At 42.0% G+C, this 15,764-nt stretch overlaps 1 protein-coding gene across 1 annotated transcript in view; it reads left to right on the forward strand.

The window, feature by feature from the left end:
• stxbp5a (syntaxin binding protein 5a (tomosyn)) overlaps nucleotides 1-15,764 on the forward strand; it is a 164,426-nt gene that overhangs the window by 125,889 nt on the left and 22,773 nt on the right. Inside the window, 2 exon segments of the mRNA XM_052011174.1 lie at nucleotides 3,359-3,409; nucleotides 14,071-14,310. Of these exon segments, the coding sequence (XP_051867134.1) occupies nucleotides 3,359-3,409; nucleotides 14,071-14,310 (291 nt within the window).

Genomic DNA, 15,764 nt, shown 5'->3' on the forward strand with positions numbered 1-15,764 from the left:
CTGTGGCTGAAGAGCTTAGAAACTAGTCATAGTCTCAGGATAAGGAGTCTGCCTTATTTAGGATTGAGGGGAAATTTTGTCACTGTTTTTTGTGTATCTTTGTAATTTTCTACATCAGAGAACTTTGTTTGCTCAGTCAATATTCAAAGTATATTCAAGAGAGTAATAAATGTTTGGTTGCTTAAGTAAATCAAGGGATGTGCGAAGGTGGAAAAATACAGTGCGAGTATATGGTTAACTGTAATAATTGTAGTGCAAACTTGAAGGATCATGTGACCTACATACTGTCCGTCATGTTTTTTGTATGTCACTTTGAAATGTAGCTTGTTGTCAACAGAAAATCTTGTACAGCAATGTGTCTTTTAGTACTTCTTAATTAAGTGGCAGGAAAATTTGTTATCATTTTATTTTTTGGTCTCCTCAATTTTTTCTATTTGCCACTATTTTGTTTTGTTTTGTAACTTATTCTATTCAATTCATTAATTTGCCAATGACTCTGTGAAGATTTAGAAATACACTTTAAGCATTGTCTGTGTCTCGGTATTGTCAGGCTAATGATTTTGTTAATATTAACTCCCAGGTAATGAATTTTAGCTCCTGCGCAGGGCATGTATTCTAACATATACTGTATAATGTATTATCACTCAAGTAGAAACTTCTTTCATAAGGTGTTATTTCATTAGAAACTAATTGGTGTTTGGTTAAGAAAGAAAATCTTTCATGACTTCAACAATACAGAAGCACCTAACAGCCAGTTAAATGTTTTCATTTAAAATTACTGTAGCAATACAGGTAAATGCAACCAACAGTTTGCACACAGGAAAAATCGATAACAATGGAAGAAATAACATCTGTTTGTTTCCTTGGTGTTCCTTGGAGAGAGAGATTTGATAAAGTTATTGGGAGGATTCCGGTCCCATTTTCAAACTCACGTGAGAGGGCAAACAGAGACTCTTAAAATTGTCACCTGAAAGACAGTCAAGCATTTCTTCACTGAAATGCTAACCTTGGTTTAGTCCTCTAATCCCTGAAGTAGGATTTGAAACTGTGAACTTTTGACTCGTGCAGAAGTGCTATTGCAAAATCACAGCTGGGGCACGCTAATCTTTTCTATTAGGTAGACCCACTCCTCTTGCCCACCCCCACCTCCAGGGCTATGAAGCATAAATGTAAAATTCTCATCTTTTCTCACATCAGCTCATCAAGTCTCTGTTTGCTTGTAGAGTAATCCCATTCTCCCACTTATTTCCTTGTAACCTATTCTCTCATGCCCATCAACTCCACTTTCATCCTTCTACCACCCACCTACCCTAGGTAATATATAATAGCCAATTAATCTACCAACCAGAATGTCTTTAGAATTGAAAGTTTACAGGAACACCCAGGAGAAACCCATGCAATGGAAGAGCTGCCTTGGATTCCATCAGTAGTGATAAATCAGCAAGTGGAAAAAGTTTGGTTCATTCCCCCAGTTGAAATAAATCAAATTTGAATCTTCATGGCACACAAATCATTATCTCCTCCAAGTTATGCAAGGAGCTCACTGAGATTGATGCCATCTGTTCAGCTACATCTGCCACTTTCCTTGCTCCACTTGGTGGTTGTTCTGCCTTCCCCTAAAAAAAATTAACCTGAGTCTTAAGTATTTTTCCTCTCGTGTTCTCTCCTATCTCGCCTTGTTCAGGAGACCTACCTCCTGTTCTCTCAACCATGTTCTTACCAAGCTGCTGGCCACCCAGTTTCACTTCCCGGTGCCCAGGTTAGCTGCTACAATAAATGCTTGTTACTCATCTGGCACTGTCCCATTCACTTTAAAATTTGCCATCCTCACCACCTTCAAAGGAAAAGCACCTTTGACCCCTATGTCTTTGCAAATTACTAATCTATCTCCAACATACTATTGCGTCCCAAATTTGTGCCTGCCTTTTCAAAAATTCCGACTTCTCACACTTCTGTATCATTTCTGCCCTGAAGTAGTATTTATTATAGTCACAGTTGGCATTTTACATGACCTTCAGTTTGCTAAACAATTCCCCGTTGTCATCCAGTGTGAGGTTTTGCAGCGGTTCAGCACACCACCAATGTCACTTCTCCATCATAGGATTGCCCCCACTGATTATCTTTCTGTGGATGGCCAAATAACCCACAAGCCCCCTTTCGTTTCCCCAGAGGATCCATTCATAGGCTCCCGTTCCTCATCTACGTGTTGACACTTGGCAGAATTAACCAAAACCGCATCAATTCTACTGTTGAGTAACAACACCCAGTTTCATTTCAGCACCACTTCTCCCAACCATTCCACTACCATCATTTGTCACCCTACTTGTCTGATATTCGGTACTCATTAATGAAATATATCCTCCTGTTAAATATTTTCGGTACTCAGTGACCACAAATATCCACTAGTTGAATACAGGAAAGCTGGAGCCTTTGTATTTGGCCCCCACCAAAGTCAAAATAGAGTTTATTTTCACATGCACAAGTACATGTATGCACAGGTGCAATGAAAAACCTACTTGCAGCAGCATCACAGGCACATAGCATACAAGTTTTTCCTCAATTCCATTTCCCTTGTCATTGATTTTAACCCTTTCTCTAGCCACTGGCTGAGATTAACCCAGATTGTCAGCCATCTTAAATTTAAGATCAGAGGCGAGAAATTTAAAAGGGACATCAGGGGCAGCAGCTTCACGCCGAGGGTGGTGCATATATGGAATGAGCTGCCAGAAATAGTGGTTGGGGTGGGCACATTCACAACTTTTAAAAGCCATCTAGGTATATACATGGATAGGAGATGTTTAGAGGGCTATGGACCAAACGCGGGCAGATGGAACTAGCTCACTGGGCAACACGGTTGGCGTGGACGAGTTGGGCTGAAGGACCTGTTTCCATGCTGTATGACTCTAATCTTGTTAATTTTTCTTTGCTGATTTTCCAACTCCACGTACTGTGCACTGCCAAGAATGCCTATTACCATTTAAAAACTGGCCAAACCATCCCTAATTTAGCTCCTTTGATGGTCTTATCCATGCTTTTGTTACATCTAGACCCAACTTCCAGATGCTGCCCTAGTCAGCTTCCCACTCTTGTCAAGTCCCCTTCGTGTGTAGTCCTTGTGTTGACTGACTTGCATTTGTTCCAGATCTTAATTTCAATATTCTCTTCTTATCCATGTGCTGACCCTTGGCAACAGTACTTGTTTTCCAAGACAACTTTTTCATAAAGGGTTGATGTCTGTTGTTATTCCTGAGTTAGCAATAGTGGACTTGAAGCAGGGAATCAACAGTATTGGTTCACACTGTAGTGCTAGTTTGCATCGAGTGGTCTAAATCTAACTTTTCTGTGGGTTTTCTTTCAGCGAAGATGTCAAGAAAACTAAGCTTGCCAACTGAACTGAAGCCTGATTTGGGTGAGTGTGAAGACTTGCACCACCTGGTGTGGAAATGTTCTTTCTATGATTATATTCTTTTGTTTGCATAAAACCAGAAACAATGAGTAGGCAAAATATCTGCCAACAAGCTCCTCTTTCCCATTATCACAGTTACTCCAGGGTGTTCAAATTCTGTTCCTTAAGCACCAAACTTTGTGCTTGAGACTGACCTTAAAGAAGCAGAAAACAGCCCCCAATATGATTTATTATTTTTCAGTGACTAGATAATGTGGGTTCTGTGAGTTTATCTAATGAGTAGCTATTGTAAACAGGCAGCAAGGTATAGGGTTCAGGTTTGCCACAATCAAGATGCATTGCAACAAGTAGTCAAGATTTCACAGTACCTCACATCCACAAAGTTTCCATCACTGAGAAGAACAAGGGCATGAGAACTCGTCATTCCTGACTTGGCACCATTGTGGAAGCATCTTCATCACATTGACTGTAATTGTTTAGGAAGAAGCCCACTGCCACAAGGTCAACTAGGCTGAGAAGTAAATGTCAGTCTCCTCAGTGACATCCTCAGCTTTGATGGCTATTCAGTCAATGAGTTACTCAGTGCATGAAGAACCAAGATCCTTGCAGTGATGGCCACAAGCAAGATATTAGAGGAGCTCCGAATCTTTCACGACACCAGCTTAAAAGTTTACACTCATAACACCTGCTGTGCTTAAGGTGCCACTTTGGTATCACTTTCCACTAAATTGCAGATGGTTTTGTGCTGCAGGCTTGAATCCAGTAGGAATTCCAGTTAGGCTACTGCAGTTCATTTCATTTTGGAGACTGACCACAGACATTTCCTTTTGGGCTTTAATTCCACTAACCATAATTGGATTGAAACCTGAACATCATTGGTGATATTCTCACTCTGTTACCCGTTCAATCATCATCTCCTGATCAGAGCCCCTGCAGCTCAAGGACATAAATGGAATAGATGGAAGTCAGAACATTCGATTTAATCCACGACATCAGAACAGGATCTCTTCCTTGCCTGTTATAAACTTGGGCTGTGCTGTTTTGAATCTTCAGCTATTAAGGAGCTAAAATTTCAACAGTTGTTTAATCTGCATTTAAACAGCCAATTTGTCAATTTGAACAACAAATAAGTTTCTTAGCTCTTCCTGTCCAAGAAATAGAGCCAAGTGGATTCATGAGCAAAATACTGCAATTGAATTAAATGCCTTGAGGTCACATTTTTCTTGTGACCTTAGAAAATGGGAATTCTTTTCCTGTTGTTAGCCCCTTTATAGGGCTTACTGCTCTCCTTGAACTTTGTTGGCATCTGTCGCTCAGCTGCCAGTTATGTCACTTGATTGCATCACTTCCAATTTAATTAACAGAAAAATGCTTCTATTCACAATATAACATAGTGAATACTTCTTTCTCCAAAAGAGGCTTGTGTTATTACTGTTGCTGGAGGTCTGTTGTCAACGCCACCTCAATGATTTCCTGCTTCATATTGCCAGCTTCCGATTGCTATAAACAGTTTCTAACATTTTTGAATATAGAGCATCTGCTGCACCAATCTATTTGTTGGCTGCTCTTAATCTTTTCTGTTTAACAGCAACTGCAAATATCTGGGAATTTGAGTGATAAAGAATTAACATTTTAGAGCTTTGGGAGTTCCATGAAACTTGTAATCTGACCAATCCTTTAGCAGTTGTACTGCTACTTTAACTTAAGTTATATGCATTTCACTTGCTGAATGAGGAAGTGGTATCAGTGTGCGAGTTTCTGATGAGACTAGTGAAATTACAAAGAGGAACACAACAGAGAAGAGGTAGCATACAGTTCATTAGATCATGGTTGATTTGGTGGTCTATTTTTTTTTGCTCAGATGTAAATAATGGAGTGTTTGGAATGGAATTTTGCATGTCCACGAGGAGACTGCACTCTGCATTTTTTTTTGATTGAAGCAATCACATTGGAAGGTGTAGCAGGATGTTTAACAGTATTGTCCACCAAGAGAGAAAACAGGCCTTTTGTTGGCGATTTGTGCCCACCTTGCTGCTTTGTTAGTCAGGTTCTTAATTAGCTCCCACATCTTTTAAAATACATTCTCAGTACTACAAAAATTATTCTAAAATATTTTTGAAACACTTTTACGGCTGTATGGAAAAGGGGCATCTATTTTGGACACAGGAGAGTACCTGAAGTGGTAATAAGCAGTGCCACAAACACAGGTTGCGGGATAAATAATGGAAAAAGCGCTGTTCTTCAATGCCACGGATCTTCTGCCTTTCTGAAAAGGGCAGATGAGGCTTCATTTTAATGTTTCATCCAAGGGGCAGCACCTCACTGCTGCAGCAGAGTCAGATTAATGCTGAGTCATGAAGATGAGGGGTTCATCTTCTGCAATGTTGTGCAACCTCTGGAAAGGCTTCCATCACCATTTGCAGCCAGAAACTATCTCACTTTTAAGAGGTGCAGGTCTGGATTTAGTTATCATTGCTAGGCCCAACTGGTGTTGGCCAACCATGAAGATGACTGGTTGCTCCAACATGATGAAGTCACTGCATGAATTTTGCACACTCAACCATTCTCTTGAGCTGCTTAAATGTTATGAGTTCTGTGCCCATTTTCTACTACTGCCCAATTTCACCATGCCATGTTTTTGAAAATGCTCCAGTTCTTTAGGGTTTCTGTTGGCCCATGCTACTCATCTCAGTGTTGTATCTGAAATTATATACCAGGACTTGGATTCACTGTTTAACAATTTCATCTGAAAGCTACCAATGTTGAAGGTTCAGATTTTTTGCTGTTGATTAATTTGTAGGTTATTCACAACAGCTGTCTTAAAACTGTTTCTTAAGGGCTCCTTGATGCACACAATTGAGAAGCAGTCATTTCTTCCTTAAATTCTAGGATATAGTCGATGCCAGCATTCCCCATCCCTGATTGCCTTTGAAGGTGCCAGTGAGCTCCTGCGTGGAAATCTCCTGTAATAATTGAAGGATATTATTAATTTAAGTAATGGTTACCATCTTCCCTCAGTTATATTCAGTATTCCTAGTAACAAGCCATCTATCTAATGGGTGTTTATCTAACTATTGTTCACTTAGTCCATTGTACATTAAACAGAATGAATTGGGAGAGTTTCAAATTTTTATTTCACTTTACTGCAATGTTCATTTTAGCTTTGACTATGACACACCCTTCAACTCTTTTTTTTGTCTCTTTTCTGATCATCTTAAATGCCTTTTTGTTTACACTTTGAATTAGCCCATTTTTCCCCATGATAGTTATTGGTTTAGACTTAATTTGTTTTAATGTGAAAAAGTGGAACTATTGTATTAAATGCTGTGGATATGAAGAGCTTAGAAGTATGTATTTTCTTAAAAGAACTATGCCTTTCTTTCCCTGCCATCCCAGGGCCCTCGTCAGTTGGAGAGATATCAGTGGTGTGTAATGGAACAGCTTTCCACTTTGAGCATAAGTAATCGACAGATAGTAATTCAAAAGTCAAATATAGAGCAAGCAGACAGAAACCTGAGGAAGCAAGAAACTGAGACAACAGAAAGGCTTGGTTTAAAATCATAAAGCCAATCTGCTGCAAAATATTGTCCATCTCCAAATTTTGAAGTGCGTTTAATTGCCAAAATCCCTAAGGCTTGGATTGAAGGCTTGGATTGAAAGCTTGGATAACTTCAATGAAAAATGAACTCATCAAATGTTAAAGCAACAACAATCTGCTGGAGGAACTCACCGGGTCGAGCAGCATCTGTGGGAGGAAAGAAATTGTCAAAGTTTCTGATCGAAACACTGCATCAGGTTACCAACTGAAACATCAACAATTCCTTTCTTCCCACAGATGCTGCTCAACCCGTTGGGTTCCTCCAGCAGATTTTGTTGCTCCAGATTCCAGCATCTGCAGTCTCTTGTGTCTCTCATCAAATGTTAGTTATGTTCCCAGCTATTCTTTATGCATATTTGGGTAGATTATATTGCTGAAGGTAGAATTCACCCAGTCATATTAATTTATTATGCATTTGTAGTGTCTAGTGAGATAGTATTGACATAATTAAGTTCACTGTTTTGAAACAAGATAATACTTATACTTGAAACAAAGCATCTATTTCAATAAATCAAACGGCAAAAAGCTGGAATTCCAATATTTGGGTCAAGTGACATCATACTACTCTCTTTCAAGAGGTCCATTTTTTGTGTTTCTGCCATTGTTTTTGTTTTCTTTCATCTTAGTAGTTTGCTCCAAGTTGTGATTTATCTTTTGATCAGTATTTAAAAAGAGAGATGGGCTGAAGTATTGGATTTACAAAAATTTTTCAAGATAAAAATGTAAACAAGCTTAATGCAAGTCCTCATCGTCACATTGGTGGTATACCTGCAGGATGTTAAGGGATAACAATTCCAAAATTTTATAAGCTTTAATGTAATAAGACATTGCATTGCACCTCAGGAGTGTTAACATACAAAATTTGATAGGTGATGTTGTGGAAGATGACCAAAGTTTGATCATCAAAGAAGATTTTAAGCAACATCTAAAGGAGGAAAGAGTAGTAGGAAAATGGATAGAATTTGGGAGGAGATTAGAGTCGTAGAGTTATACAGCACAGAAACAAGCCCCTCAGCCCACCATATCCATGCCAACCATTGTATTTAGCTATATTAATCTCACTTACGCACACTTGGTCCATAGCCTTTGGTCCATAGAATTCCAGAGCTCTTGGGCCTCAGCAGCTGATGGCACAGCTAGCAAAAGTGGAGCTATTAAAGTCAACAATATTCAAAGCACCAGCATTAGAGGAGCAACACTATAGTGGAGATTGTATGGAGGCAATTACAAATAAGGAGGTGAAGCTATCCAGGGATTTGAAGTTGAGGATGAGAATTTTAAAACTGAGGCAGTGCTCAACCAGGAACCAAAGGTGATTGGTGAATGGCACTTGTACAAATTAGGCGACAGGTGCAGAGTTTTGGATGAACTGGAATTTTTAAAGTGTAGAATGTAAGAGGAATAGTTGGAATGGATAAGTCTAAAGTTAATAAAGCCAACAGAGCATTTGATGCAGGAGTGGAGTCAACAATGTTACAGAAGTAAAAATAGACTGTCTGAGCAAAGGTACGGCTGTATGTTCAATTGAGTTTATGTTGACACTAAATTCTGTAGTCTAGTTCAGTCTCAGAGAGGGAAAAGGTTGGGTCATTTGCCATGGAACAGTTTGTGTTGGGGATTAATGAAAATGTTTTTGATTTTCCCAATACCAGAGAAGTTCTTTACACAAACGGCACCAGATATTAGTCAGGGAGACAGTGAAGAACTTGAGAGACTGGTGGTGATCTACAGTTGGTGTATTTGTCAAGCTGCAGGCCCGAGACTGTGGTTCTGTAGCTCAGCAGCTCGTTGTCGGCTTGCTGTGCGTCAGCTAGGGCCGTGTAGTCGACACCCAAGGACAGGTTGTGGATGGTCGGTCTGGAAAGTGCGTCAGCAACGACATTATCCTTTCCGGAGACATGTTGGATATCTGTTGTGAATTCGGAAATGTAGGATAAATGTCTCTGCTGACGAGCTGACCAGGGATCGGAGACTTTGGAGAAGGCAAAGGACAAAGGCTTATGATCGGTGAAAGCGGTGAAAGGCCTGCCTTCTAGAAAGTATCGGAAGTGCCGGACCGCCAGATACAGCACTAGAAGTTCCCGATCAAAAGCACTGTATTTCAGTTCAGGTGGTCTAAGGTGCTTGCTGAAAAATGCCAAGGGTTGCCAACGGCCTTTGATTAGCTGCTCCAGTACCCCACCCACCGCGGTGTTGGACGCGTCCACCGTGAGGGCAGTTGGGACGTCTGTCCTATGGCGTACAAGCATCGTGGCGTCTGCCAGGGCGTCTTTGGCCTTAACGAAGGCAGCCACAGCCTCGTCATTCCAGGTGATGTCCTTGCCCTTACCAGCCATCAGCGAGAACAGAGGGCGTATGATACGGGCTTCTGCAGGGATGAACCGATGGTAAAAGTTGACCATCCCAAGGAATTCCTGTAGGCCTTTGACCCTGTCGGGGCGGGCAAAATGGCGGATAGCGTCTACCTTAGCGGGTAGGAGTGTTGCCCCGTCGCTGGTGATTTTGTGGCCGAGGAAATCGATAGTCAAGTCCGAATTGGCACTTGGACGGGTTGATCGTGAGGCTGAAATCGCAGAGACAGGAATACAGCTGGCGGAAGTGGGAAAGGTATTCTTGGCGGTTACGGCTGGCGATTAGTATGTCATCTCAGTAAATGAACACGAAATCCAGGTCTCGGCCTACCGCGTCCATCAGCCGCTGGAAGGTCTGCGCGGCGTTCTTAAGGCCGAATGGCATTCGAAGGAATTCGAACAGGCCGTATGGGGTGATAATCGCAGTTTTGGGGACGTCATCCGGATGAACCGGGATTTGGTAGTATCCCCGAATGAGGTCCACTTTGGAAAAGATGCGGGCCCCGTGTAAGTTCGCTGCGAAGTCCTGGATGTGAGGGATGGGATAGCGGTCCGGGGTGGTGGCGCCATTAAGCCTGCGGTAGTCGCCGCAGGGCCTCCACCCTCTGGTGGCTTTGGGGACCATGTGCAGGGGGGAGGCCCAGGGGCTGTCTGACCTGCGAACAATCCCTAGCTCCTCCGTATGACGGAACTCTTCCTTTGCCAGGCGGAGCTTGTCTGGAGGTAATCGTCGTGCTCAGGCCTGAAGGGGTGGCCCTTTAGTAATGATGTGGTGTCGTACCCCGTGTTTGGGCCTAGAATTTGTAAACCGAAGTGCCAAAATTGATGGGAATTTGGCTAGGAGCTTGGTGAAATCATCGCCAGAAAGGGAAATGGAGTCCAGGCGCGGGGCTGGTAGGCTGATTTCTCCCAGGGTATAGGTCTGGAAAGTGCTAGAGTGGTCTAACTGCTTCCCTCGCAGGTCGACTAACAGGTTGTGGGCCTGAAGGAAATCGGCTCCTAGGAGTGGTCGGGCGACGGTGGCAAGGGTAAAGGTCCAGGTAAAACGGCTGCCGCCGAATTGTAATTGAAGTGTACGGGTACCGAAAGACCATATCGTTGTACCGTTGGCGGCATTGAGTACAGGACCTGGTGGCCTGTTACAAGTGTCGCGGCCAGTCGCGGGCAAAATACTGACCTCTGCTCCAGTATCAACAAGGAAACGCTGTCCAGATTTCTTGTCCTGAACGAATAGGAGGCTCTGTCGGCGGCCAGCCACCGTAGCCATCAGTGGCGGCTGGCCCTGGCGTTTCCCTGAAGCTTGCAGGGTGGGCAGCATCAACAGGCCTCCGCACCCCACCTCTGATGGTAGAAACACAGCTGGTCACCCGTGTCATCGTCTGTGTTCCTGGGGTGTGGCTGCTCGGTTGCTGGGACTGGGCAAGACGGGCGTTGGGCTTGCAGCCTGGTGATTTGGCCGACAGACGAACCGCTCTCGTGTTTGGCCTTCCACAGGACATCTACCCGGGCGGCTACCTCAAGGGGGTTGCTGAAGTCGGCGTCAGCTAACAACAGGTGGATGTCATCGGGGAGCTGTTCGAGGAAGGCCTGTTCGAACATCAGGCATGGCTTGTGTCCCTCGGCCAATGCCAGCATTTCATTCATTAGCGCGGATGGGGATCTGTCCCCCAGGCCGTCCAGATGAAGCAGGCGGGCGGCGCGCTCACGACTGGAGAGGCCAAAGGTCCGAATCAAAAGGTCTTTGAAAGCCAGTACTTATCTTCCTCCGGAGGCGACTGGATGAAGTCTCCAACCTGGGTGGCTGTCTCTTGGTCCAGAGAGCTAACTACATGGTAGTACTTTGTGGAGTCGGAGGTGATCTGCCGAAGGTGGAATTGCGCTTCGGCCTGGTCAAACCAGATGCTGGGACAAAGTGTCCAAAAGGTGGGCAGCTTGAGGGCCACTGTGTTGGCTGCTGCGTTGTCGTCCATTGCGCGAGTCCAAAACCATTTGGACCGTCGGGGTCACCAATGTAGCGGTTGCTACCGCGAAATAAAACAAGACGCTAGTCGGAGAATTGTCAAACGAGAACTGGTTTATTTTCCCGCCTTGCGCGGGCCTTTTAAGGGAGACTGTTCCCGCCCAATGCAACCGGCAATGACGTAAGTACTACATCATCAAGTCTTTCCCGCGCGCAGGTTCTCCCCGTCGCTTGGGAAAGACGAGGCCCGCCGCCATCTTGGGCCTTGTCGCTCCGACGCCGCGCGACCTGACTGCCGAGCCGGTTCACCTGACCGGACGGTGAGTCGCTACGAGATGAGAATATGAACCAAGTGCAGTTCTATCCAGTTTATGGGGATGGTGTGGGCAACCTTATTAGAAGTTGCGGACAGACAAAGGTGAGGAGGGTTTGTTTATGTTTGCCTTAGTTATATAAAATCATTTTAACAATAGCCATTTGGCATGGTGTGGCAGTAAAACAGGGATTAGCAATGCAGTTCAATGGTGGTTATAACTGCAGGATACAAATGTCATTTGATGGCGGTGTAACTGCAAGGTAACAATGTGATATGACAGTGATGATATAACTGCAAGGTGACAATATATTGTGGCGGAGGAGGTGCACCTGCAAGTTGGTGGTATTTGACGGTTGTATAAATGTAGTTCAACAATAGTGACTTAACTAGGGAAAGAACTAGTTTGACAGTAGCTTTTTCTTCTCTTGTCTGTGAGACTTTATCAGTGAAAACTACCACATATGTACTTAAATATGATTTTTCTTCTCATTGGTTTGGAGGGAGAGGGCTTTTTTTTAAAAGATATAGGACTAATTCCCATTCTTCACTCTCTGCCAATGACAGAGCTTGGATTTGGGTCAAAGAACAGAAACCAATGCCTTAATCATCACGTGGAAAAAACAAAGCAGCTTAAAAACAATGTTTGGAGTATGACTTCTCTGTATATGCATTTCACTAGTAAGACTTTTCTGAAAAACTTGATAATGGGTCGAAAGCATTAATTCAATCCTTGATTACCGTGCATGTACATCTTGGATGTTAATTTTCTATCACTAATGGATCTTTTCTGCAAAATTAATTTCCAATTATCTGTCATTGAGTTAAGATTCATTTAAACTTCTGCCATTAGGTTTCTGGTGTGCTGAGAAAAATCAATGGAATTAAGCATAATTTCTCATCTAGAATGTGCACTGGAATTACACACAGACATTGAGATGTACAATGTCTTTCTGGAAGGAGGTGCTTCATACACAGTCAGATCTCCCTAATCCATATTCTACAACAAGGACCTCTTGCAATTTCCATTATCAATGTACATCCCATTTTTCTTTCTTAACCTGTGCAAATTATACTTCTCAGCCTAGATTTGTGTTCAGTCGCTATAATTTCAGGGCTTTCTGAATCCATCCAGGGATTCAGCAGTTTGCAGTGACCAAAATTCAGTGGCTTGGTACCATGCAGAAGCAAACCTTTACACATTTGGGGACAGAGGTCCAATTAGGTTTCTTCTCGTAGAAGAGGCTATGCACAGTAAAATCTGTGACCGTCAGGGCTTGGGAATGGTTCGGGATCCACGCTCTAAGTATATGCTGTTGCTTTAGTAAGAGGCCTTTCTTAAATGTTTAATTAAAGCAACATTTTCATTAACTCCTTTCCCCTCTATATGTTAACTCATCCCTACTTGTAATAAATCTGGGTTGCTTTCTAGTTGAGAAGCACTGTAGTTAATTGACTAGATTTATGGACCATTGACCCAGAGATCCAAGTTTGAATGGTACCATTACTTAAATTAAAATTGAAGTAATTGAATAAAATCTGGAACTGGTTTCAGAAACTGTAACTATGCAACTTCTGGGTTGTCAGAATAACCCATCGAGCTCACTGATGTCAGATTTCCTTCTCTGAAGGACGTCTGTACCCAGTCTGACACATGTAAGAATTCAGAGCAACCAATGCCATGGATTCTTATCTGTCTGTTCTGTTTGGAAGCATTAGGATGGATAATAAATACCAGCCTTGACAGTGATGGCCACATCTTTTGAGTAGATAATAAAGAATTGAAAGTCATTGTTGACTGACATTGAGAGCTTGTGAGATGTACCCCAGTCAAGTTACTTAGAACATCTACTTTACAACTAGAGAAATATCTCACTGCTTGCAAATGATCCAAAGGAGCTACTTAGGCGCAATCTCTAACCCTTATCTACTGAATCACAGGAATCCAAGTATAGGCAAATGCACTCCAGACACCAGCATGACTTGGTTTAACCCTTAAAACTAACATTGCCAAGGAAGATCATGAATTAATTTATTGATCCTCCAGCCAAAAGTAGCTAAAATATTTATAAAATAAATATGCAGTGTCTCAAAATTCAGAGAAGAGACAAAAGCACATCAAATGCAGAAATGCTGGGGACTTTGAAGATGAGGAGCAGAATTTCTACTAAATTATTTTATCAGACATCGAGACCAAATTTGTATTCCATCAGTCTATATTTACTGCCATCACATTTTCCCAGAACATCTGGATTAACAGATCTGACTGTTAAACTTTTATGTCAACAAATCAACCGAATGAAAGTGGTTTGAAATATAAAATTGCATTATGGAAGTTCAGATATGGACAGATAATGCCCTGATAATTTTAACTGATAGTATCCTGATTTTTCTTCTGTCTGTATCAATAAAGGCTTTTCATTTCTCCTATTTCAAAATTAGATGTGAGAGACAACTCTTTCAGCCGTTCCCGCAGTTCCAGTGTTACCAGCATTGACAAGGAGTCCCGAGAGGCCATCACTGCTCTTCATTTCTCTGAGACTTATACCCGAAAGGCAGATACGTGCACCTCACCATGTTTGTGGGTTGGGACGACACTTGGCACAGTACTGGTCATAGTACTGAATCTGCCACCCGGAGGAGAGCAAAGACTTACCCAGCCAGTCATTGTGTCTCCAAGTGGTAAGAGAATTGGGCCGGTGATATTCCAAGTATACCTACAATATAGAGACGAGAATAATAAAATGCTATAACACTCCTATGAAATACCTTGAATCATTCTGCAAGATTAAAGATGTTTTAGAAATGCAAGTTGTGGATTGGGTGAGATAAAGGAAGGTTGGAAGAATAGCGTAAGAATTGAACAAGCAGTTACTGTGCTGTAACTTCCATGTAGATAGAGCTCAAGTTTGGGGAGTGACCCCTAAACCTAACAGTTTACGGGAGGTGTTACCACAGCCTTAGACATTTGATTATCAAAAGTAGTGGTACAATTGGGAACTGGCTGCCTTTACAGAGCGTGGCCTTTATGCTAATAAATTCTTTAAAGTTTGCTGACTCAGATATGTGGCACTTTCATCCATAGTGGGGCGTGCTCTAAACCTGAGCAGTTGGTTCTTCTGTCTTTATGCCAGTTATGACAAAACTTGATCCAGTTTCCCTTACCTCATCTGCAATGAGCTACGATAGTGTTCTGCATTCCCTTCCCAGTCATTCTGAGATTCTAATTGTTATCTTTCCTAGCATCCCAAAATCTGTGCAATTTTCAGACTTGCTATGCTTTTTATGAGCTTCGCTATACAGCATATCCTTCAGGATCCTTTGATCTGCCATTCACTGGACATAACGAAGCCACCTGAGTCTATTTGTTCTAATAATCATTCCCATAAATAACAAAACAGCAAAATTTTAACAATATTTGTCTTATCTTTTCACATTAATCGAAGAGTTTTACAGAAATATCTCTTATAAAAGCATTTGCCTGCTGGTATGTGAATATAGTAAATGAATTAGCAAATCAATCACTGAAACTTCTTTCATCATTCAGTTAAATTATGGTAATTCATTGTTTTCACTGAACTTAATTCAACTATCCATTTTACCCTTTCCTATCAAAACATAATTTTCAGCTTATACACTTTTTTGATAATTGTATAATCACTTCAAACCAACACACTAACAATCATGGAATGTTTAAGTATTTATCAATGATATAATTGACTGTCACCCCCAATCTACATCCCTGCAATACGTGCAAAAAGCAAAGAGCTGCAGGCAAATGTTGGCAGAATTTGAGTGTTCTGATGAATTATGAATTCCATTCATTCTGAGAAGTTGCACTGAGAAATCATGTCCTCTCAAATCATCATCAGTTTACCAAGATTTGCCTCCAGCAAATACATAATACCACCTTTTCTAATGATTTTTTTTTGAAGGAGGAGCTTTGACTTTTGCTTTCTTTGCTGGGGGAGGGGAGGGAAGTGGAGGATGCCGTTTAAGCTCAATGACCTTTTGCCAGATAAGTTGTCATCTTGAAATGTTAACCCTACCTTCCTCCAAGTTCTTCCTGACGCTATCTATCTCTGGTATTTTAAGATTTCCAACATCTGCAATATTTTACTTTATCTGAGTTGATG

The sequence above is a fragment of the Pristis pectinata genome, chromosome 3 (genome assembly GCF_009764475.1).
Source record: "Pristis pectinata isolate sPriPec2 chromosome 3, sPriPec2.1.pri, whole genome shotgun sequence".
Classification (NCBI taxonomy): Eukaryota; Metazoa; Chordata; class Chondrichthyes; order Rhinopristiformes; family Pristidae; genus Pristis; species Pristis pectinata.